Consider the following 25545-nt stretch of genomic DNA (forward strand, 5'->3'; position numbering starts at 1 on the left):
GATACTTCACAGCTGTTCCCAGAGGCTAAGGTGGGCTTAGACAGTGTGTAAACTCAAGTCGTCACATTGCACACCCTCCCTCCCTCCTTCCTCCTCCTCCTCTCATACCTGGGGCTGTTAGCCCTGCGAGATGCTACTCCTCTGAGAACAATGCTACTTAAGCGTGGGCTCTTATGTGCTTACCCTCTCCATCTTACTACTGTTGTTGTGTGTTTAAGACTTAGAAGTTATAAAAAAGCAGTGGTGGAAGAAGCATTCAGATCTCTTACTCGAGTAAAAGTAGCAAACTTCTGCATTCAAACTGTTCCTTAAATAAAAATCCAAATGTATTAGCATCAAAAGTACTTTCGGTGCGGAATGACCCATCTCATAATTATATCAAACGTCTGATTAGATCATTATTTTTATTGATGCATGAATTTGTTTATCGCTTTAATTTTGCAGCTGGAAAAAGTGGAGCTAATTTTATAAAAGCTGCTTGGTAGTTTCCCCTCTGATGGTCTTTATTTCTGAGTTGATTTCTGTTTCGTAACTTCTAAAGCTGTCAAATTAATGTGGATTAAAAAAGAAGACGAATTTGCTCCAAACAATTAGTAGAGTAGAAGAAGAACAAACAACGACATAGAACATCTAATAATTGTGTTTATTTTAACATAAATAGATGTACTTTATGTGGTTCCACCTGTAAAAGTGATATTGATTACATACAGATGTTTTTCAGGACTGCCAACTATTTATGGTGTTTGAGGTTTTTACCTACTGATGAAAAGGTTACCACAAAAATGCCCAGAAGTGCATTTTTGACTTTAACAGTAGTTTGATACAGACACAATACATCACTCACCTCTCTATCTGTGACAGGAACTTGGTCTCGAAGATGCCCCGGGTCTTCAGCGCCTCTGAGATTTGTCCCCGGAAGAGGAAGCCCCGCTTGGTCAGATCGAGCAGAATCTGCCTGACGATTTCTCCAAGGTACATGCCACTGCACATCTTCTCATATCTGACACACAAAGCAAAGAGACACATGTTAGAAAGCCTTAAGAGGAGGAAACACAACCATACGTTCTGTATTTAATATCTATGGTTTGATAGTGGCGCTGTTTTCACCTCTGTTTCCCTTCGTTGAGCGAGTTCTCGTCCACCGACTGGTCGTACGTGGTCCTGATGTCGTCCAGGCAGCCATTGTCTCCGAAAGCCCCCCACTCCATGTTCACACACATACGGCCTTCGCTTCCCTCCACGATCTCGATGTTCTTCGTCTCCTCCATGTAGCAGGCGTTACTGCCGGTCCCTGAGAGGACGACACAGGCAGAGAATATTAAGATAAGAGCGGTACTTTATTTATCCCAAACTGGGACATTTTTTGACAAGGCATTGCACATAATTAAAGTGTGAAGTTTAAAAAACCCAGGATGATCTTTAATGTACACATATCTGACATTTCATATGTATCAGTATCTTCTGTTGGTGTGGTTAGTATAACTAAGCCGGATTCTACAAGACCATCTACTTATTTACAAAGTCACCTTAAGCTTTTCATAAAACACATCTAGGGCTGTATGAATACTTTGAAGCTTTATCCATAACATTAGGATTCAAAATATAAAACCACCTTTTAAATTCTGCACATTGTTCCGATTTCTTTATTAATTTAGTTTAATAAATTTAAATTAATTCAAACACAAACGGACAAAGTAAACAAAAAGAATAAATACGTTTATTCAAAGGCAAAAAAAGTGGTAAAGATCCTGGTTTTAAATGGTTGTGGTTCAGTTACTAACCTGCGATCAGTCCCACCTCACAGTTGGGCTCCTCGTACGCGCAGGTCATCATCGTCCCCACCGTGTCGTTCACTATCGCCACCACATCCAGCTCAAACTCCTGAGAAACACACAGGAAAATTGGTCCTGAATCGTGTTTTATTTGCTTTATATCTTCACGGTCACCTGTATATTTTCTACTCTCTGTTTTGAAATGTTTCTAATTTTAGAATTTATTATTCCTACTCTTTTAATTTATATACCTTGTATATATACCTATGCAGTTTATGCAATTTGGGATCAAGAAAGTACTTCTTATCTTATCTTAAAGTGTAAACGTGTCACTGTCATTACATAACTCAACTCTCACAATCCAATATATTACATTACAATTAAATATTAGACAATTAAAGCAAGATAAGGTAAAAATGTAAGAGGATAACATTTTTTTTAATTCATAATATTTATTCAATGTTACGTCCACATTTAATTTGTAGCTATTGTATTGTTGTGTAGAAAGACGGATTAATGTCAGACCTGGCAACTTTTCAAACACCACACTGAGCACAATGCAGTTCACTCACATTCTTAAACACAATTAAAAAAACACAAGCTGATCCCGAGAGCTGCAGATCTCAGGAGCTCCAAACACACAAAATCCAGAGGATCATCCATGTCATCACTTCCATAATTATGAGCTTTAGAAAAAGCCCCACACACTCCACCCACGGTGTCTGACTGTTTGTTTTCCATGTGTTATGACATGCTAACACACTGCTCCGGCCCTGCACTGCTTTACCTGTCAGGTAATGATCTACAGTCACCTAATACTTACTGGATTCTCCACCTGAAGGGGGGAAATCGACACGAGAAACTCAAACGGGATGAGGAATAAAGACAAAAAAAGGGATGCAATAATCAAACTAAAATGTGTTTATTCATAATGAGTGAGTAGCCAGTCGTTTTGTATATACCAGACCATAATAAGCTATATGTTTACACACGAGGAGAAGGGGTTAATTGTATTTATGCTAATTAGCATGTAGCAACAAGGCTAACTAACGTAGGTTGTATTATTTCTATCTTTACCCATTTCCTTTTATCGATGGGTTTATCTCAGTGTTCCTTTTCGCCCCGCAGCGTCCTGGACAGCAAGCATTTTTATTTGTTTACTTTGGCAAAATAACAAACACTAGTTCTGCACAGGAGGAACAGACGAGTAGGCAGACAAAGGATTTATATAGATCTAATGTCAACAAACAGGCTTTTAAAGCAACACAATCTGAGCTGCAAGAGACAGATTATACAAGGTGCATGGACACTAAAAAAGGCATTGATTTAAGATCTTAAAAACACCTTCAAACAAAACTGCCTGGGTACATTAGTAAAGGAGCTAATTACAAAAGTAATTAGAGTAAAAAGGAATGAAATCAGTGACTGTAAAGGAAATATTGCCCACGCCTTTCTTTCATTGCTAAGTTAATTGCGTTAAAGCTCAAATCTTTACCCTAGTTTTCTCTTAACGGCAGTTAATCCCAATAAATATAACATGTTGGAAGCGATGGACATGTTTGTGTTGCTGCAGTTCCTTCTTAACGATGATCACATACTGTTTGCATTTACCTCTTTCCTCTTGATGGCGTCCCGGAGCAGCTCCACCACATCTTCACCCTCACAGTCCGTAGCCTTGAAGCCTTTGGTCCAGGTGACGAGAATACCCTGCAGAGCAAATACCGCTTACTGGAAGATATTGATGGTGCAATACTTTAATGCTCAGATTTTAATGGTCACTTAAATCTTGAACACGAGGGAGAAATATGGACGAATACAACAGATCAGTGATGCAAATATATTAAGTGTACTTGCAGACTAAAGCCACATATAAGACAGTTGGTACTAACCCTTTGCATAGATATTTGTAGCAAACGGTGACTCTATTACCCAGATATTTCGTCTTATTTTCCAAGAAATGCATGCTAATTTTAAGATGATTGATCGAAGACTCACTGCGTCCAGGCTGGTCTGATGGCAGGGGAAGGAGAAGGTGAAACCCAGCGGCAGGCGAGCGCTTTTCATCCCCATGTAGTCCAGGAAATCGGAGATGCAGTGCACAATGTGGTCAAAGAGCTGGAGAGAGACAGGTGCTTTTAGCGGCTTATTTACTGAGGGATTCAGTCAGTTATTGGTCCATGGCTAGACAAAAAGAGGAATGGAAAGGGAGGACAGTTTAGGAGCTTAAAGGAGCCAATTGATTACCTCTTCTCCTGTGCCCTGCATGACTTCTATGGGAATGGCGTAGATTTTGTTGTGCATCTCCACCGATCGCTTCTTCCCGCTACGAATCTTCACCAGGAGCACGCGGAAGTTTGTCCCTCCGAGGTCCAGAGCGAGGAAATCTCCATTCTCTGCGTCACAAGGAACACTTTGTCAGGATAAGAACAAACATAACTTCTGTAAACACTCAATAACTTTACTTCTTCTTATTTATCTTATTTTGAGAACTACTTTCCCTTCAACATTGGAACAGATTAAAGGTTTTATTCCTTTTTAAGAATAACTTGAAGTACAAGTATGTAGATTTTCCTCTTAGCTTTTCAAATGTTTATCTTCTTGTCTGAACTTGTCTGCCAAGATCAGGTACAGTAAGAGATATACAGTGAGGGTTTAACTGAATTTAAAATCCAATAATCCTTTTAATCCAACGTAGCAGAGCCTGGTGCAGATGTGCTTACTACTTTGAAAAAACTGCCAAGTAAGACAAATTTAGACTTGAAATATAAACTAGGGAGCCTCGTCTGATCTTTCAGACATCGTAGGACCGTGTTGTCCTTCCTCTTCTCCCCATTCATGAATACAATAAGTTCAAATATAGCTTAAGCATTTAGAAGTTGCACAACTCCTCTCACATGTCTGCGAATCCCACATTTATTTGGTCACCTGTTCCGTCCGGTGTTCTTCGGACGAAAGTGGGCAACATCTTGACGGTGGCCTCCTGGTGGCTGCTCTTCTTCAGGCCTCTCTCGATCTCCACCCTCATGCGCTTCTTCACCTCCAGCAGCTGCTCTTTGCTCAGCCTGAACTCCGCCATGGTCTGCTGGATCTGGCGAGCCTGCTCCGTCAGACGGTACGCCACGGCCGTCACCATGGCGGCGCCTTTCGCACTCCCACTCTCCGACAGCAGGAAGCGCACATCCGAGTCCGGCACCAGGCGACGCACCGTCTTGTGCAGACGTCGGGCGTATCTGTTGGGAGAGGAGAAGATGCTCTCATGAAAGGCTTGATCATGAATACAAAATGTATATTTGTATTTGCATTTAACTGAATCCTGTTTGGATGTCTGAAAGAGGCTGCATTTTGAGATTTCTTTGCTCGTATTTCACACATTCACACCTTTTTTTTGGCTGTGAACTGAAACAGAATAATGCACTGCTCCTCAGATTTTATTTTAACACACAATTATTATATTTTGTAATAAATAAGTCAGGGTGAAAATGAATCTTCACGACATAAATCCGGATAATTTATAATAATGCTATTCATCAAAATATGGGAAATAATCTGATTGATTCTCCAAGAATTTTTTTTTCTTAAATAAATCTAAGATATTTATAATCATATATAATGTTTATAAAATCTCAATTATCTTAAATTAAAAATGAATATAAAATGTACCCAATAATACTCACTTTATTTGTTTGTTGGGACTCAAAAAGATCATGAAATCATACGTATAGCTGAAATACACAGTTGTATTTAAGTATTTATATATTTTGTATTGGCATTTTTTTCAGGACTGCTTTTTGGGAAATCTTCCACCAGTAAAAGAAATGACTGGTGTGCATCCTCTTTATTCCTCCTTCCTTTGCCTTGATCTCTCTCTCTTTATAGTTTATATAATTATGCAATCATGAAGCAGATGCAGAGACATGAACTCCCTGTGTTTAATATTCAGCGTTACAGTACAGTCTCTCTGAAGGACACTCACTGAGGGTGCATCTTGTAGAGCGAGCCGTCGATGCCCACGGTGGTGCGTAGGCGTGCGACTCCTTTGTTTTCCTTCAGACGGGAGAGGATGCCTCCCAGTGTGGCAGAGATCAGATTTGCAGAGCGGAAGGATACGATGGTGCACACATGCTGCACGGCCAGGCAGTCTTCATCGGACGGCTCCACCCCGAGCCTCGTCAGGATCTCCATGCACTTCTTCAGCCCCTCTTTGGTCCTAAAACGACACGTAGCTTTGGTTATTAAACGTCTCATAGCTGCTGTGGAAGACAAACAATGAACCAGCATGTCCAAATGATCATTTTCATGCCTCATTCTAAGAACATTTATGCACTTTTTTGGCTCCGTTCTCACTTTTCGATGGCAGAAACGTGTTTCGTCTCGATCTTTCCTTTCGTCAGCAACTCAGGGGTTATCCTCCCCTCGAATAGCAGCCCCTCTTTGGCCATCTTGACCAGGATGAGTCGAACCAGCTCCCCCATGTACATCCCACTCGCCATCTTCTCAAACCTGAAAGCAAAGAGACGACGACAACGTTTTTTTTTTTTAGAAGTCGTGTCATGGATGCAGTTAGTCATTCCTTCTTCTGCTGCTGTTGCCGGGCAGGATACAGATTCAATAGACCTGCAACCTCTTTCTTTATTTCTAGGTGAATGTTGAAGTCACACCACGAAGAAGCAACAGATCTTAAAATAGTGTTTATATTAAGACACAGACCAAAAAGGGCTTTGGTTCTTCTGGAAATCACATTAACGCTTTGTTGTAGAAGATTCTTTTTTTTATTTCAATCCACGCAAAAAAGCCCTCAAAACGCACCTTTTCATTCTTGCTTTCAACAGCTTATCATCTTCCTGCTGTGTCTAACATATGGGGGTTTACTATTAACTTAACAACTCAGAAATGTTGGCTATTTGTTGCATGTTAAAGTTAAAATATAAGCCCTATTTTAGGTGCTTTTGCTAAATTGCAATGCAAATTTGATTTATAAAGCCAAATATCAAAAATGACCCAGGTGTCTCGGGTGGCTTTACAGTCTGTCGGATAAACTAAACATGCACAACCATATTATTAGCAGAAGATTATTGACATTCATTGATTTTTATGATCTATTTTTAATCTGTAAACCATACTCTATTGCACATCTGTACATCCTGAGAGAGGGATCAATCCTCTGTTGTTTTCCCCAAAAAGGATTCTGTTTTTCCCCTGATTTTTGAGTAGTTTCTTTGGGAGTTTTCCTCGTCCGCTGCAAGGGTCTAAAGACAAAGTGTGTAGTAAGCTGTACACACTGTAAACCCCATGTGCGATACTGGGCTATATCATTTTGATTTGATTTGGAAAAAATAAAACGTAGACGATGCAAATGACAGAAATAAAAATGTGAACAAATAATGAAAATATAGGATTCATGAGGAAGTTCATTGCAAGCCTAAATGGAAACTAAAGGAAACCCTTACAGCTGTTTCCCGGGGTTGATTGACCCCCTGTCGATCTCACGGTCAAACTCTGTGCGGATGTCCTCCAGGGACCCGTCGTCTCCGAAGGCCCCCCACTCGGTGTTGATGCACATCCTCCCCTCGTCTCCCTCCACCAGGTCGATGTGACGCAGCTCCTCCATGTAGCAGGCGTTCGTTCCCGTTCCTGCAGAGGATGCACAGCTGCATGATTCTGCTCTGAGCAGCGCAGGAGAACTGATGAAGCCAGGCTCAGGGTTATAATACCTTTGGCGCCCCCCCATGTTGAGCTGAGTTTATGGTGCTGTAAGCTGCTTCGGATATTTAGTTTTTTGAACAGATCAATACAGACTGCCCCTAATTCACAAGGTCATTTATTCGCACAGAACATGAAGCACTGTCTTGTCCCTTAAAAACGTGTGGGTCACAAATGACCCGCTGAGGTGGTTTTCTTGAAGTATCTTTGGAATTAAATGTTTTCATCATTTCATATTCCAGCTATTCCTCAAAAACCATGTTTATGACATCATGCCATTCAAATGTTTAAGTTACAATTTATACATTTTAAGAAGTTGTAGTTTTTGTATTACTACCCCAAGCTTCCGTATTTCTTTCAGAAAAATGTCTTTCCTTCTCTAAATTCTGACTTCTTCTCTAAATGTTGAGTTTTAAAAATGCCCCACTATTTTCTCATTATTCTAACTCCTCCTCTATGTGGTTCTAATCATTTTCTTTTAAAATTTCACATTTTTTGTCTTTTTTCCTTTTGCTTTTCTTTAGAAACTCAAATTTTTTTTCCAATTTGAATTTCTGACTATTTCTTCAAAATTATGACTTTTTTCAAACTTTCAAATTTTAAAAATGTCCCCTTATTTTTCGTTATTACAACTCCTTCTTCATGTGGCCCTAGATCATCTCTTAAAAATTCACAGTTTTTGTCTCCCAATTATTTTTCTTGAATTTAGATTTTACTTTAGATTTTTTTCTAAATTTAGACTTCTTGGAATATCGGATCATTTTTTCCTGAAAAATCTGCGTTTTTATAAAATTTAACTTGAGTGTTTGTAAAATGGCGTTCTTCTCCCCCCTCTGGTGTGTTTACCGATGATGATGCCGACTTCACAGCGCTGATCGTCAAATCCACACGTCATCATGGTGCCGGTCGTGTCGTTAACCACCGCCATGATGTCGGCCTCATAGTCCTCGGGGGGGAAAAACAAGATCATCTTTAAGCTAACAGAATAACATCATTGTTTAGGAAAGCAACTCAAAATAAAGGTTTGTTTTGTGTCTTTTTAAATTAAGCTCCATGATGTTTTGTGGTCTAGTTGAAAGCAGAATCAGTTCTTACCCCTCGTTTCTTGATGGCCTTATTCAGAAGCTGCACAACGTCCATGCCCTCGACTCCGCTGGCTTTGAACTTCTTTGTCCATGTCACTAAGACCGCCTATAAAACGAGAACAAGAACAAACTTTAGTTTACAGTCGGACGGGCTTGGCAAGTCTGAGAGTCTCTCCATTGCTATTCCAACCACGGCAACACTTTCCAAAAACCCTTTTACATTTACAACACATAAAGCTTCTTCCTAATATTCCTGAGAGTACAATTACTTTATCATTTAAGCTTTTCTGATACAGCTAAAGTATGCAAAATACAATATTTTCTAAAATATCCAATAATAATCTCTCCACAAGATCAAACAAACGTCCTCCAGTGCAAATATAATCTTGGAACATCGTAAAAGAAGGAACAATGTATTAAATTATAAAACAAAAGGACATTTTATCAGCCCCTTTACCTCGTCCAGTTTGGACTGGGCACACGGGAAGGAGAACGTAAATCCCACTGGAAGCTTTTTATCCTTGATGTTTTGCTTCTCCATGAAGTCGCCCAGGCAATCTGCAACATGGCCAAACAGCTGCAGACAGAGAGGAGACATTCAGTCAGAAACACAAGATAAAATCACTATTTGATCAACAATATATTTAAACATTTCATACATTTTTCTTGCCGGTTCGACGGTCGAGTTATTTAGCTTCTCTCTCACATCACTTGTACCACACACTCACTGTCAATGGTAATCTAAGTAAATTAAAAAGTCTAATTTTGTTTTGCTCAGGGTCTTTTTAATTAGCTTCCGTCCCCTTTATTTACATATCCATAAAACTAATGCAACAGCCATACGTTCTACTCTCATTTATGTGGTAATTGTTGAATTTAAACCAGTTTAGATCCCATTTATATAAATCATGTTAGACCTAATATGGTATTAGGTAATACAATTGAAAAGCACTGTTAGTCTCAAATACTAACAATTATATCAGGGCTTGAGCATTTAAATTCATTATTCTTCCAAGGTGTAAAGTATATTGTGTCCCATTTGAGGATAGATAGGTTAGATTAAAAAATGTAATAACCTTTATTTATGGAGTACCTTTTTAAAAAACAATGTTTACAAAATGCTTTATATTCAATCAAACCCGGAATAAAAAGTTAACACAGGAGGAAAACGGATCAGAACAAATGTTCAAAGTGCATGTGGAGTCATTTACACAACAGCCTGTTCATAAAAGTTTGTTTTTAATCAAGATTTAACAATTAAAGCCCAATATCCTCAGGCAGTTTGAAGTTTAAACACTTAACACTCTTATAAACTACACTTCGTTTGAGTTTGACTGAAATGAAGGCTGCTTTGCTTCATATTGTCCCTTCCCTCTCAAACCTCCTTGTTAACAAACTGGTTCATAAAGTGAATAACATCTTTGGGCAGCTGTCCTCCTGACATCCTACCAAACAGCATCTGTCTCCGCTCGGCTTCAGTCTCACTCTCAACCGGTCTCTGGTGTTTTGGTGATCGAGTTACTACACGACTGCCAGCTGTTCTCCACAGTTCCAGTGAAGGTCAGCGCCACGTCTGAGTCCACTGTCATTACCCTGTGTGTGTGTGTGTGTGTGTGTGTGTGGGGGGGTGTCTTTTTACACACATTGATCCTCAACCTGACCTTGAATACCACTGGGCTCTGTATGACAGCAAACAAAAACAGTGACTATTTAGAGGGGAAACAGTCTGACCTCAGAGTTGTTGAGGAGGATTAACACGTGTGGACTGTCCACAGATTAGCTGTAGCTGTCGAGTTTGTGTGTAACGATGACTCTCACACACACACACACACACACACACACACACAAAGGACAGTTTTATGGTTTTAAATATTGTATTTATCTGGGGTGTTGTATTGTGAATATGAACTTTTTATTGCTGATTTTGCTATTTTGTGCGTTTGCGATGAATTTAATTATTTGGCAAAATCGTTTTTTAAACTTTTAAATTAAATTGATTTTAGTGGAAAAAAGAGGGGAGAGAGAGAAAGACGTAGAGAGACCGTTTAAGTGGGAGAGAGGGGAGAGAGAGAGGGCAGCGACTCGAAGGGGGAGAGAGAGAGAGGAGAGTAAGAAGGCAAAGAGGGAGAGAAAGACATGGATAGAGAGGAAGGGTGAGAGAGAAAGAAGGGAGGATGTTTGGGGGGAGAGAGGGCAGCGACTGGTAGGGAGAGAGGGGAGAGTAAAAAGGCAAAGAGGGAGAGAAAGACATGGATAGAGAGGAAGGGGGAGAGAAAGAAGGGAGGATGTTTGGGGGGAGAGAGGGGAGAGAGAAAAGGGAGCAGTAGGAAGAGAGGATAGTAAGAAGGCAAAGAGGGAGAGAAAGACGGAGAGAGAGGAAGGGGGAGAGAAAGAAGGGAGGATGTTTGGGGGGAGAGAGGGCAGCGACTGGTAGGGAGAGTAAGAAGGCAAAGAGGGAGAGAAAGACATGGATAGAGAGGAAGGGTGAGAGAAAGAGGTAAAGAGTTAGGTAAAGGGAGAGGGGGAGAGAGAAAAGGGAGCAGTAGAGAGGAGAGTAAGAAGGCAAAGAGGGAGAGAGAGGAAGGGGGAGAGAAAGAAGGGAGGATGTTTGGGGGGAGAGAGGGCAGCGACTGGTAGGGAGAGAGGGGAGAGTAAGAAGGCAAAGAGGGAGAGAAAGGCATGGATAGAGAGGAAGGGTGAGAGAGAAAGAGGTAAAGAGTTAGGTAAAGGGAGAGGGGGGAGAGAGAAAAGGGAGCAGTAGGAAGAGAGGATAGTAAGAAGGCAAAGAGGGAGAGAAAGACTGGGAGAGAGAGGAAGGGGGAGAGAAAGAAGGGAGGATGTTTGGGGGGAGAGAGGGCAGCGACTGGTAGGGAGAGAGGGGAGAGTAAGAAGGCAAAGAGGGAGAGAAAGACATGGATAGAGAGGAAGGGTGAGAGAGAAAGAGGTAAAGAGTTAGGTAAAGGGAGAGAGAAAAGGGAGCAGTAGGAAGAGAGGATAGTAAGAAGGCAAAGAGGGAGAGAAAGACTGGGAGAGAGAGGAAGGGGGAGAGAAAGAGGTAAAGAGTTAGGTAAAGGGAGAGGGGGGAGAGAGAAAAGGGAGCAGTAGGAAGAGAGGAGAGTAAGAAGGCAAAGAGGGAGAGAAAGACTGGGAGAGAGAGGAAGGGGGAGAGAAAGAAGGGAGGCTGTTTGGGGGGAGAGAGGGCAGCGACTGGTAGGGAGAGAGGGGAGAGTAAGAAGGCAAAGAGGGAGAGAAAGACATGGATAGAGAGGAAGGGTGAGAGAGAAAGAGGTGGAGAGGGGGGAGAGAGAAAAGGGAGCAGTAGGAAGAGAGGAGAGTAAGAAGGCAAAGAGGGAGAGAAAGACTGGGAGAGAGAGGAAGGGGGAGAGAAAGAAGGGAGGATGTTTGGGGGGAGAGAGGGCAGCGACTGGTAGGGAGAGAGGGGAGAGTAAGAAGGCAACGAGGGAGAGAAAGACTGGGGAAAAGAGACGAAGGGTTGGGAGAAAGACAGTACGAAAAGGGGGGAGAGGTGGGGGAGTAAGATATAATACATATAGTGTTTACCCGAGTCCCGTTGCCGTGGATGATGTCATCGGGGGTCTCGTAGACCTGGCTCTCCATCTGGACGGGCTGCTTCTTGTCCTGAGTCACTTTGACTCGTAGGATCCGGAAGTTCGAGCCTCCGAGATCCAGAGCGATGAAGTCCCCCTTCTCTGTAGACAAATAATAACATTTATATTTTAATATCAGCAACAAATATATAGTATTTATTTTATAAAGTGAAACCCAAGGTGCACGATGTATGTTATCTGTCAGCTGGTTATAGAACACATGAAGTCATTTTGCTAGACATTTATTTGACAGTACGTACACCTCATGTGGCGGAAACTGGTACTACAACAATAAACACATCATCATAATAATAATATAATTAATAATTATACCAATAATAATAATTAATAATAATAAATAAAACTGTAATGTATAATTATTATTATTGTTATTATTAGGGTACAGCATGACCCACTGGGCATCTGTGGCATTACATTGCAAGAAGGCGGTCAGTAGAAGCAGGAAATGTGTCCTATATGCTTTTGACTGCAGTTCCAACACATGGAAAGATATGATCAAGAAATACTTTATCAACGCTCCTTCATCCCCTCCCGTCTGGACTACTGCAATGGAGTCTTGTTCTGGGCGACCAACAACGCCCCTAACAAGACTCCAGTACGTGCAGAACTCTGCCGCTTGGGTATCTCACCGACACCAAGCCTTGGCAGCACATCACTCCAACCTTGCGTCACCTCCACTGGGTCCCGGTCATCCTCTACAAACTCCTCCTCCTCCTCACCTACTCTCCATGCACTAATCCCCTTCATACCTCACCGACCTCCAGCACACCTATACATCCCCTCCTGACAGCTTCAGTCCTCTGATTCAGGTCTGCTTTTCATCCCCCTTTTTTAAGGATGGTTATAGAAGCTACCACAAACACAACTTTTTCAAAAAACCCAAAGATTTAGCTTCATGTGAACAGAGACTCCACCAGTCAGGTATAGAGTCTGACTCCAGGCAAAAAGCCAAGATGGAAATCAATCCTTAGCAGAGAAAATATTTCACACAATGCCATATAAAGTACATTTCGTTAGTCCAAAACAAACACACACACACACACACACACACACACACACACACACACACACACACACACACACACACACACACACACACACACACACACACACACACACAGGTGCCGTAGCCCTTTTATACACACAGTTGTAATGGAATTAAAATGATTAATTTAGCTTCCAGGCCTTTGTCTGACACTGATCTACAGAGGGATTGAGTTTCTTGCAAAAGGACACCGCAGCACAACATGTGATTGTGTGTGTGTGTGTGTGTGTGGGGGGGGGGGGATCAGACCTGTTACTAGCAAAGATCCAGGACATCCTGCCTCACAACCAAACAATGTTCTCCCCTCAGTGTCCTCATGGCTGCATTGTGCTATTTATTCCCCTGACCGGACTGGAATGAGACGTGAGCGCCTGACCTATAGAAGTGTTTCTGATTATCTGCAGAGCATGTGTCCTGCTGTCGCCTCAGGGCTCACTTTATATATACGTGTTGGCTCTCGGTATCTATCGAGCTATGGTTTCATAATGAAGCTCATAAAGCTGGGTGTAGAGTAAACACACACAGGAGAAGGCGGTTCTTTATTGTCCCTTTTTAATTAAATCCTTTCAGTCATAAACTACTGACAAGATAAAGTATGCAACAGCACGGATAAATATATTTGGAGATTCAATATAATAAGACTTCAAATATGTTCGATTTAAAAGGACCCTCTTATGCATTTTGGGATGTTTCTCCTGTAGTGTGTTTATACAGGTTTCTGTGTATGTAAATGGTCTGGAAAGGCTAAAATCCTCTCTTGACCGCACCAAACCTCCATTCGACTCCTTTCTTTGCTTCTGTAACACCGGCTAGCGCTCCAACACATTGTACGTGTTAGGCTAAGGGGTGGGACATCTCTAAGCTGGTTGACCAATCACAACAGAGCCGGCCCAGCTAACCAATCAGAGCAGACTGGGCTCTGGTTTCAAACAGAGGGTGAGAAGAGGTGCAGCAGTACAGGCAGGATGAGAAACATAAAGAGCTTTTTGAACATTAAAGCATGGAGACATGTCCCAGGAGAGACACAAATAGAAATATGAACCAGTATTTATTGAGGTAGTTTCTTAATTAAGCTAATACAATTAAGTCCAGTGTTGAACTAACAGACCCTGGAGAAGGCTGATGTCATAGTATTTTATTATATATTATGGTAATAAAGAAACAACTGGATGAGAAGCTCAGGATTCACCAGCACTGATAAAGACGTTTGGAGATATAATATAGGAAGACGGCAGAAAAGCTGTCAGAAAGTTAATCCTGGATTTAAATCTGCCAACAAACACAGGTTTACTCAAGAGATATGATCACCAGCAGGAGCAGCTGAAGATGAGCTCACATTTGGATCCCATTAAGGCGTTCATGTCTTTGTTCTTTAAGATTTGTCTCCTCGGCACACATTCTGAACAATGGAAACTCACACTGCACTACAAAGCCTTGTTTGTTGTCCCGTGATAACCCTGCTCTTCAGTATTGGTTCTCTCTGGCTTAATTTTGAACTTTAAGAGCCTCTCTGTGGCTGATGTTTCTTATAGCCCGTATACTTTATGAGTGAATATAGTTGCAGCTCGTAATAGGACCAGGCTTCGCCCCGTGTTGAAGTTTGATTTTAACTGAAGTGTAGCGTTGCTTAGCCAAGACAAATCTGTGTCCTTACTCTCGCTGAGTATGTGCTTAGGTCAGATATCATAAATACTTTGAAGCAATATTACTCTGCAGAGTGTCACCGATCAGCACATGATGACAGAAGGAATCCCTCAGCTTAAATATAATAAGTGGTGCAGCAAAGAGTCTCAAAACCTGGTAATGAGTTGGCATTTCACCCCTTAAGGTACACTTGATTTTTTTTAATGGGTCTTTTGATAAGAAGCACAAAATAATTGCCTGAAATAAGATCTGTTGTTAATTAAAGAGATTTTATAATGTGTTCTACTACATAAAATACTTCAGTGAATACCCCACTTTAATGTGGCTTAAAAGGCGGCGGTTGCTAACAAGTGTTTAAATGAGACGACTAAACGTCATCACGCCCAACATTAGCCTCCTTTAGCTTAGCGGTGGTGACGTGAAGTCATGTGACCGTGCTGTAGTTCCTTCATAGCCCAACATTAGCCTCCTTTAGCTTAGCGGTGGTGACCTGAAGTCATTTGACCGTGCTGTAATTCCTTTATAGCCCAACATTGGCCGCCTTTAGCTTAGCGGTGGTGACGTGAAGTCATGTGACAGTGCTGTAGTTCCTTTATAGCCCAACATTAGCCGCCTTTAGCTTAGCGGTGGAGACGTGAAGTCATGTGACCGTGCTGTAGTTCCTTTATAGCCCAACATTAGCCGCCTTTAGCTTAGCGGTGGAGACGTGAAGTCATGTGACTGTGCTGTAGTTCCTTTATAGCTCAACATTAGCCGCCTTTAGCTTAGCGGTGGTGACGTGAAGTCATGTGACCTGTGCTGTAGTTCCTTTATAGCTCAACATTAGCCTCCTTTAGCTTAGCGGTGGAGACGTGAAGTCATGTGACCGTGCTGTAGTTCCTTTATAGCCCAACATTAGCCGCCTTTAGCTTAGCGGTGGTGACGTGAAGTCATGTGACCGTGCTGTAGTTCCTTTATAGCCCAACATTAGCCGCCTTTAGCTTAGCGGTGGTGACGTGAAGTCATGTGACCGTGCTGTAGTGTCTTTTTTATTCTTAGAGTTGCAGAGGTAAAATACTCTAATTTGACCTGAAAAAGCTCTCTACTGAGATCTCAGACAGAACTCAAAAATAACAAAGTAAACTCCTCAGAAAATCCTCTGTAGGATGTCTTTTGAAAGCTTGTACCTTGAGTTTTTTGCTAGACTTTTTATGTGTCAAAGCCCCGTTTTGATTCGTTTATGATGCATTTCTTCAGTAAAAAAAGCAACAAAGAAATTTCCCAGTTTGGGATAAATAAAGTATTTCTGACTCTAAATATCCGTCAGTGTTAGATTGCCCTCCGTGCTGTAAATTGTACACTTCCGATCATAGTTTGTTTCTCTGCAGATTCTTTTACAGACTTTTCACCATAAAAAAATACACTAAAGCAGGATTTATTAAACAAAAACAGGCTTTTTAAAACATTTTTATGGCTATAGCTGCTCCTTCTACTGTTAATTAGACTGTGAAATAACATCTTTAGAGACTTAATTTACTAATTCTCCTCTCAGACATGTAGAAAGTCTTTCCTCAGGGATCAGATTGTTCTTTTTGCTATGGTCATTCCCCTCAACTCTGCCCTTTGCCTGATCTCTCTGACCTCATGTAGCTGTTGAAACCTGAGGCTATTTATACCGTGAGAGCAGGCGGGACGCAGTATGTCTGCCGGGCACTCGGTGTTATTTCTGTGTGCAGGCGTTGTTTACCTCCAGGGACAAACCATGCATGGCAGTAAACAGACAAGGAGTTTGAGGAGTGAGGTACTTGGCTTTGACCGATGTGCTGAGGGAGGACATTTCCTCAAAGGACATGTAGTACATTATAATAACTACTTAGCTTCTGTTCATTTTGTATTCATTGTTGGTTCCCCATTTAGACCCTATAAGGCACTTTTTTCACCGAGGGCCACATACAGAAAAATATACAGAGAGCTGGGCCACTTCTAGAGGTGAATATTGCCTCATAAGTTAAGTTATGAGTTAGCAAAACAAATCAAATGTAGGAGAATAAAGTGCAATACTTTCAAATGGTTTAAGGAAAGAACAGCCTACATCCCGTCTGTCTTTAGGGTTTCATTTATTTTGTTGGCAGCTCATTCCTTAAAACAGAAGCCTCAGATTGCTGATAATAAGAGTAAATATGAAGGTTACTTTTCAAGCTGGTTATAGAAATAAGTTATTGAGTTTTTTTTTATCAACTAAGATTTGTTGGAAAATGTTTTGAATTCCAAATGACTGAATTATTTTAAATTGGGCTCATTAATATATTTGCACATATATATTGAGAAGTACAATATAAGACCAGCACAAGTTTCATTTGTGGGCCTTAGTGCATTATACTTTTAGAATTAGCAGAGGGCCGATTCAAAATGGCCGTAGTTTGGACACCCCTGCTATAAGGGGTTGATCTTTAAATGACCCTCAGTATTTGTTTCCCTATACCTTTATTGCATTGACCCACCATTAAAATATAATGGAATTACCATTTTCAGGCTACAATATGCATATTTTTGTCTTTTCATATGTTCTGTTCCTAATTCAAATTAAGCTAATTAATGTGAAATATTAAAGCAATGGTTATGGAGAAGGGGTAGTAGATCACATACGTGTGTACCTTCTTTCTACTGCTTTCTGGACGTGTATATTGATTTTATTTTGCTTTTTTTTAAAACGTATTTGTTGTTTAAAAACATTTTAAAAATCAGTGTAGTTAGTTATTTACTCTATTAACTTTCAAATGTTATTACAGCTTTTAAACCCATCTTTAAGCCAGCTTTTATTTTGACCCCAAACCCTTTTAATAAATTGACTACATTAATTATCTATAGCTTTCAACGACAGTCTTTGTTGACTTATAACAGTAATATCTTAATCATAACCTCTGCTATTAATTATAATGAAGTTAAACAACACTGCCACTTTATTGTGGGACTTAATCAGGATAACCCCCACAGGTATAGTTAATTTCTTACACGTTCAAGTTGCCATCCAGCAGAATAAAAACTATGCACAAACATAATGTAATACAATTCGTTTTATTACTGTCTGGCAGCAGCATTAGCAGCTAAAAGGGTCGATGCTGTGATGAATAATTCACATTTGATGGCTCTCGTTAATTAAAAATACAAAGCTCTATCCGTCAGAGTTTGCTGCAGGTTCTGAGTTGAACACATCAGGCTGTCAGAGCTGTTTCACCCCGAGGCCTGAAACTATACCGAGTCCAGATCCAGAGACACAAAGAGGCTGCAGACACACAACAGAGCGACCGTTCCCCCACATCAGCACATTGTTTACCGGCAGGACGCATCGGGGCGGCGCTTCAACACGCTTACAGCACAGATAGAGTGAACACAACACAACAGAGACACACAAACAGCAACAGATTATGAAGTATTTGTATTAAATATGCTTTAATGTGATTGGATTTCTCCTCTAAAGGCTTGACATTCCAATTATTAATAGTAAAATAACCATAAATACTATAAACATGCAACATGTGTGTAATGCATGTTGCATGTTTATCCTTAGCTTATGTTAGAGTTGTAGTAATTTGGTAAATTCAAGTATTTTTAACTTATTTCTTATATTTTTAATACTGTATTGTTACTCCTGTGCAATGATTGGATGTATTTTCCTATTTGGAATCAATAAAGTAATTTTAAAAAACGGTATTTATTTGCAAATAGTAGTACAACTTGAATTATGACTTTAATGCACAACAGAGACACAAACACCAACAGATTATGAAGTATTTGTATTAAATAGGCTTTAATGTGATTGGATTTGTCCTCTAAATGATGTTTACAACCATCATTATAAGTAAAATAACCATAAATACTATATATATGCAACACTTCTCTCATGCATGTAATACGTTTATCCCCTGTCTATATTCTAAATGTATTAATCGCGTTAATTAAAGTATTTTTAACTTGTTTTTTGCTTTTAAATACTGTATTATCAAGACACTTTACAGATACATATTTTTTGGGGGGGTAATGTGTCTAGTAATAAAAGTAATAAAAATAATTCAATTTATCTATTTGCAAATAGTAGTACAATTTAAATTCTTGACTTTAATTCAGGATTCAAAGCATTATTCTGACTTTTGTTACTTAATATAGTCCCTCTTGTGTATTTTCTTGAATCATTACAGTTTCGTAGATTAGTTTAATAATTATATTTGATTTATTCCCTTGTCATCTTGCAGTATTACATTTCAGCGCTGTTTGCTTACAATTTTGTGTAAGCAAACAAAAAAAGAGTGATCCTGCCAAGAAACACCTCAGAGTTCCTCTTGATCTACAGACACCAGTGATGTGAGGGAGTGGCAGATCATTCAATATTTAACTAACGTTTAACTTCTACTTGAGAACATGACCTGGGATTAAACAGTTAGCTGCCTCAGATTCAAGTTCTTTTCACTCTTACATTTATCCTTTAAGATGCACAACAATTATCCTACATTTCCCCCTCAGGTCATTATTTGAAATGCATTGCAACCGGAACAAATTGATCATGGTCCTTTTTCCACAAAAGCATCTTAAGGATTAAACCATTTTTAGTCCGCCTTTGTCTTTGGATTAGTTTGTGCATCCTACTGGGAGACGATGCTGTAGTGTGCGTGATATTTGACTCCTCATAAGGGCATGTGTGTTTGTTTTTGTACCTGATCCGTCAGGGATGGACCTGACAAAGGTGGGCAGCATCTTGACGGTGGCCGTGGGGCTGGTGTCCCGGCCGAGCCCGTTCTCCATCTCCCTGCGGAACCGGTTCATGATGTCCTTCACCGTGTCATCGGAGAACCGCATGGAGTACAGGTACTTATCGATCTGAGGAAGCAGACACAGGGGGGTCAAACCGGGGTTACTTCGGGTTAATCTGGACCTTTTTTTTTTATGTTTTTATGTCTGAAGTGGGGTTATTACTTCTTATTGGAGTTTACAGCATCTGTCAGTATGTGCTGATATTAAAACAACTTGAAATGGTTTCAAAACAGCATCCTGATCTCGAAGCAATTCAACATTTCCTCCTTTTTTAACTCAAAAATGTGTTTTCATTTTGTGTAAACGAGGTCTATTGATCCAAAAAGAAGAGTCAAACTTTGAAATTAAGTTTGCTTTAAAGGTTTGACCCAGATGATTATCAAAATCCATAAGTAGAACCCTTGCATAGTTCACAGGTAGACAATACAGAGATGAAATGCATACAACAGATTCAAGTATAAACCCAGACAAGGGGGTACAGTTTGGATATTTCCAGTGATATAAACCATTTAAATACAACTTGAATAGTAGTTCGGACCAAAATGTAACCACAGATACGTTTCTGATGTGTCAGGCTGTTATCAGTGACTCTGCTGGTGAAACAGATGCAACAATTTCTTTAATTTTCTAACAAAAAAGACACTTTGTTGGGTCGATATATAAAAAAGCACCCCTCAGTTTGACACACACATTTATTTACATAATTACATCAACAACAATAAAGTTAATTGTCTTTAACAGAATGTGCTCCCTAAAGCTGACCCTTTAAACTCTGGTAAAACACCATATCACTCAGCATGGTGTCCTGATATAGAAAACAGTGGACCAAACACATCGTTCATTATTGCCCGGATATAGGAACACCTCAGACTGTGGTGCATCTTACCAGGGCCGCAGATAGTGGGGGGGACGGGGGGGGATACGTCCCCATTTATTAAAAATATATATATATATTTGTTCAGATGATCGTTGTAATTAAATCACCTTACATAATTCCGATGTGCCCACCCAGGAGCAACGTCAGATTACTTTGACTTATTATTCTAAATACTTATTTCCTCAAACACCTGAATAAATGATCCTTCTTACACTTAAAGGTAAATACCAGTTCAAGTGTTAATCAACATACATACTGACATTGTATTATATCTTCGAACAGCTCATATTCGAGCTTACGGTTAATGTTACTTATGATTGTAAAACAAATAGTAAGTCGATATCGTGAAAATAAGTTCTCTCAGTTTCGTCCCCCCCATTTCAAAAATCTCACATGTATCTTAGTTAACTAATCGCATGAGAGGCATGTTGGTTTCTGAGGCTGAGTGGAAAAGGAAAAGCCAATAGATTGATTCAATTAAAGTAGCACAAGTGGGGAGAGGAGCCGAAACCAGGACACAGAGACATGCTACTGCAGCCGGGTCTATTAAAGACACACACTTTGTTTGAAATAGCAGCATTGCATGTGTTTAAATTGCAGTTTACCGTAAAGACTAATTAATGAAAGGGTTTCTCAGGGGGGGATTTGCCCTGCACAAGCACTGTTGTTGTTACATAATCACACAGTGCGTGCCATCAGGCAGAGATCAGGACCGTGCCAAAACCCTCATCAGGCTTCGCATGGTGCCGTTACTCTCATCAGCCTCTGAAAACAACCGATGGGATGTGAAGGAGAAGAACTTCAGGCAGGAGTTTTGAACACAGGAACTTGTTGAGGACGAATCAAGCTTGTGAGGCTGAATCTCAAGATAGTTTCTACGCTTTTTCACCAAGAGAAGGAGGCGGGGGTTTGACATGTGATTAAGGTCCCACGGCCAGAAGGAAACCCAGGAAGTTGCGGTGAAATGGAATGTCACAATGACTTCCTTCAAGGCGCTCCTAATTGGTTATCCATTTACTCCTCATTTTCTCAGTATCACTTCAATTCTGCATCTGCTTCTTAAAGCTCTATGATTCCCATAGTGGGAGTGCCATGGTATTTAAAGCAGCACCATTGCATCAAGTGGATGTTTTTCATTGTACCTTCAATTTAGCCCCAGATATTTATTCTTCTCCACTGAAATGAAGTGTGTGTTTGAACATTGCTTGGAGACTAATATCAAAGGTTTAAATATACATATATAGGATGCTCATTACCTCAGCCAGGGGGGTTATGTTTTGGCTCAGTTAGTCTGTGAGCAGAATAAAGGAACACTACTGGTCCAGTTTGTCATAAAACTAAGAGAGTAGCAAAGATCGAGATTACATATTGGAGCAAATCCAAATCATGTCTCACTTCGGTTCACACTGCGGAGGGTGGGGGGGGGGGGGGTCAGTGACTTTCTGCTTCTGTCTTTTTAAACCTGCGCTGACGAGGCCAAAGGCTTTATATTCTTATGGTCGTCTGTCCGTCCATCCCACTCTCAAAACACAATATCTCATAATGACCTCATTGGCTGTGCTGCAGAACCTCTTTCCATCCTCTGTCTGAAACCAGAGTCCAGTCTGCTCTGATTGGTTGGCTGGCCGGCTCTGTTGAGATTTGTCAACCGCTTAGAGATGTCCCGCCCGTTAGCCTATCACGTACAATGTGTTGGAGCGCTAGCCAATAGAAGAGCGAGTGTTACATAGTGATGTCTAAAATAGAAACTCCCTCTGGAGGGATTTTAGCCTCTGCAGACCATTTACATGCACTAAAACCTATATAACACACTAGAGGAAAGGGACAACTGAAAAGCATAATAGGGCCTCTTTAAGGATAAACTGATTAGATATTGGGGCTCAAAAATCACTGTGACCTCAGGTACACTCCTTTGTGGTGGAAGGGAAATGTCAGGAACAAATTAAGGGATTTATTTGGTTAAAAACATCCAATTTATCTCCACATGAACTCATAATAATGTGGTGTTCAGGGTCAAGGTCACTGTGACCCGGTCAAGAAGTAGTTCAGTAAATATTTTAGTTCAGTTTGACGAATCTAGAGGATAAAAGGATGAGGTGATGACAGTTTGATTCAGGGGCTTTGCCTGGGAACTGGAAGGTCACCAGTTCAAGTCCCCGAAAGACCAAGTGCCACCGTGGTGTCCCTGAGCAAGACACTGGTTACCTACACTGCTCCCCGGGCGCCGTACATAATGGCAGCCCACTGCTCCTAACACTAGGATGGGTCAAATGTTGAGACCGCATTTCGTTGTCCTAGTACTTGTACTCCGTGCAATGACAATAAAGTTGAATCTTTCATCTTTCATTCAGCATGGATAAAAAACTGTGAGGCGGTTACTCTAGTCTTCTCTACTTTTTGACACTTTTCTCACTATAGCCGACCGCATATTCATCATTAGCTTTCATCCTCTGGAGCATCCTGAGTCACCCCACTGTGTTTTTAACTCCACTAACCTACTTCTGCAGCGGCACGTGCGTCAACTGCACTATAGATCTCCCACTCACCCTCCATTTCATCTAACTCCCCCCCCACTCCCGGAGAACATGTCACCCGTCTGTCATCCCCTGCACTGGCTAATTCCTCCTAAATTGAAGGTCACTTTCTGTAGATGACCAGAGGCTCAGATTTCACTGAGTCTGCGTCCTCTTAGGTAATGAGAGAGTGTGTGAGACTGCAGATGAGAGAGGAGTGAAATAGTAAGGCTCAGTGAGGGGATCCAAAAAGGGAGGAGATCTCAGAGCTCATGACTTTATTTTTCCCAACAGACACCTGTCTGCTTCCCCAGCAACTGACGCTCCGGAAACAATCACTCTAACGAGGGTGTGTGTGCAGCCCCACCACTCTCACACTCACCACAGCTTCTCAAGGACATTCATGTCGAACACGGCTAGAACAAATCCAAATCAGACTTCTTCAGGGCGTCCTCCTCTTCCTCCTCCTCCTCCTCCTCCTCCTCCACTTCCCAAATGCTGCATCCACCTATCCCTGATACGCCCCACCGGCTCCAGGCTGACATACCTGCGTTTAAATGGCTGCTGTCACATCACACAGCTCTGCAGTCCCCCCACCCCCGTCACAGTGTACTCACCTTTTTGAGTTGATCATCCTTCAACTCGGTGAAGTAGTAGGCCAGAAGCTGAGCCGCTATCATCCTGCCTGCACGTCCGCCAGGAGCTGACACACACTACGGAGTGAAGGGTCTTCCTGTTCCCCCCTCGCTGATCCCTCTCTGTCTGGAGCAGAAGAAAAAGCAGCAGGCCCGAAGCTGAAGCTAGGCAAGGTTAAAGAGAGAAAGTCTGGTGAAACAGGAGTGCAGCAGTGTGGCCGAGCCTGCTAGTCTGCGACAGGCACACACACTCGCAGCCTCACACACACACACACACACTTCAACACACAGACACACACAGAGGCTGGGTCTGACCGTGTCTCCTCCCTCTGAGCTGCTAGCTCCCTGTTAGCTCTGGGGAGATGCAGCAGCTCCACACAGGAATGGTGGTTCTGCTTTGCCCTGCCCCCACCGAGAGGCCTGATTGGTTCGAGCTGAGGGACAGGAAGGAGGGGAGGGATGGGTGAGAGAGGAGGGGGCTTCTCCTACAGCAATGTGGGAAAGAGAAAGGGGGGGAGCAGAAGCAGGAAGCTGCCTCTGCATGATACTCTCTCTCTCTCTCTCCCTCTCTCTCTTTCTCTCCTCCTCCCTGCTGCTCACAGTGACTTCTCTCCCGGCCGGCTCGTCGCGCACGTTGCCACGGCACCCAGAGGTGTACGTGCAGCTGGGCAAGGCGACTGCACGATGAGGTCATCATCCCTCTTCCTGCAGCATCACACGCTGCATCAGCTGAAGGACATCAGATAGGAGCTGCAGCATCTCTTAACACACTCTCACACACACGCTGCCCTCACTCAGCTGCCAAGTCACACTCCCTTCAACCAGAGCTGTCATCACATCACATTTAGCTGATGCTTTTATCCAGAGAGAAGAACAATAATGCAATAAACCATGAAGAAGAATCCTGCAGGTGCATTTTCACACAGAACAGTGTATTCTTCGGTGGAAACAGGTGGATTTTCTTAAAGATATTCACACTTTATTTTTAAATGGTCTATAGTGTTTCATATGTATTCTGTCTTTAGTGTCTACATATATTAAACTGTCTTTACTTCTGCAACCTTTATAGCAGGGGGTGTGCAAACTATGGCCCGCGGGCGCTTTTGAATCGGCCCTCAGCAAATTCAAAAGCTATAAAGGAGAATGGCCCACAAATGAAACTTGTCTTATATTGTTCTTCTTGTACAAATATATTACATACTAGTATTCATGTGTGAATAAGCCCACTCATTTAAAGAGCTGTGATGTAGGCTGCTAAGGTTTTCATCAAGAATAATTGACCTACATTTGATTGATTCTGCTAACTTATAATTTCACTTGTGAGGAAATATATCCACCTCTAGTGAGGGCCCAGCCCTTCATACATTTGTCTGTATGTGGCCCTCTGTAAAATAAGTTTGGAGCCTCCTGGTCTATTCAAAATAAACTACTTTATAGTGTTTATACCTATTAATACATGCTATATACACTTCAGCTTTTCATATCCGTCATATTGTCATATATATTATACCTAAACACTGCATCTCTTGCACCTTTTTTGCTTGGATGCTAACGGCATTTTTTTTGTCACCATTAAAGCATCTAATCTGATGAGGCACCAAAAAGACAAGCTGGACATTGCATAAAGCTTTGCTCGATACTACAATACATACAAACCCTTTAAAGTTCACTAGATGATTTGACATCACGTCTCGAGCTTAAAAAGATTCTTAACGTTAAGTTCAATTAAGTCAATCTTAAGAAGCTTTCTGAAGTTTCAAAGTGTTGTCTGGCTTCCTGTTCTGTCAGGTAGTTATTACATCCAGCTCCAGGTGTTAATGAGTGACTGATTGAAAGACTTGACCTGGAGAGCAGAACCTG

The 25545-nt window shown here is 41.3% G+C and overlaps 1 protein-coding gene and 1 long non-coding RNA gene across 2 annotated transcripts in view; one reads left to right on the forward strand and one right to left on the reverse strand.

The window, feature by feature from the left end:
* Positions 1-2022, forward strand: part of LOC134864199 (uncharacterized) — a 7710-nt gene extending 5688 nt beyond the window's left edge. The window contains exon 4 of the long non-coding RNA XR_010165797.1: positions 862-2022. This is a non-coding gene — a long non-coding RNA (uncharacterized LOC134864199). The remainder of the gene's footprint in view (positions 1-861) is intronic.
* The window catches only part of LOC134864197 (hexokinase-1), a 26425-nt gene extending 2231 nt beyond the window's left edge, over positions 1-24194 (reverse strand). The window contains exons 1-17 of the mRNA XM_063883005.1: positions 24001-24194; positions 23668-23850; positions 19564-19726; positions 12119-12267; positions 9015-9134; positions 8568-8663; positions 8319-8418; positions 7220-7403; positions 6117-6272; positions 5746-5979; positions 4698-5002; positions 4017-4165; positions 3768-3887; positions 3384-3479; positions 1782-1881; positions 1108-1291; positions 845-1000 (exon numbers count right to left, since the gene is read on the reverse strand). Of these exons, the coding sequence (XP_063739075.1) occupies positions 845-1000; positions 1108-1291; positions 1782-1881; positions 3384-3479; positions 3768-3887; positions 4017-4165; positions 4698-5002; positions 5746-5979; positions 6117-6272; positions 7220-7403; positions 8319-8418; positions 8568-8663; positions 9015-9134; positions 12119-12267; positions 19564-19726; positions 23668-23730 (2375 nt within the window). The 5' untranslated portion in view covers positions 23731-23850; positions 24001-24194. The remainder of the gene's footprint in view (positions 1-844; positions 1001-1107; positions 1292-1781; positions 1882-3383; positions 3480-3767; positions 3888-4016; positions 4166-4697; positions 5003-5745; positions 5980-6116; positions 6273-7219; positions 7404-8318; positions 8419-8567; positions 8664-9014; positions 9135-12118; positions 12268-19563; positions 19727-23667; positions 23851-24000) is intronic.
* Between the last annotated feature and the right edge of the window lie 1351 nt (positions 24195-25545).

The sequence above is a fragment of the Eleginops maclovinus genome, chromosome 5 (genome assembly GCF_036324505.1).
Source record: "Eleginops maclovinus isolate JMC-PN-2008 ecotype Puerto Natales chromosome 5, JC_Emac_rtc_rv5, whole genome shotgun sequence".
Lineage (NCBI taxonomy): Eukaryota > Metazoa > Chordata > Actinopteri > Perciformes > Eleginopidae > Eleginops > Eleginops maclovinus.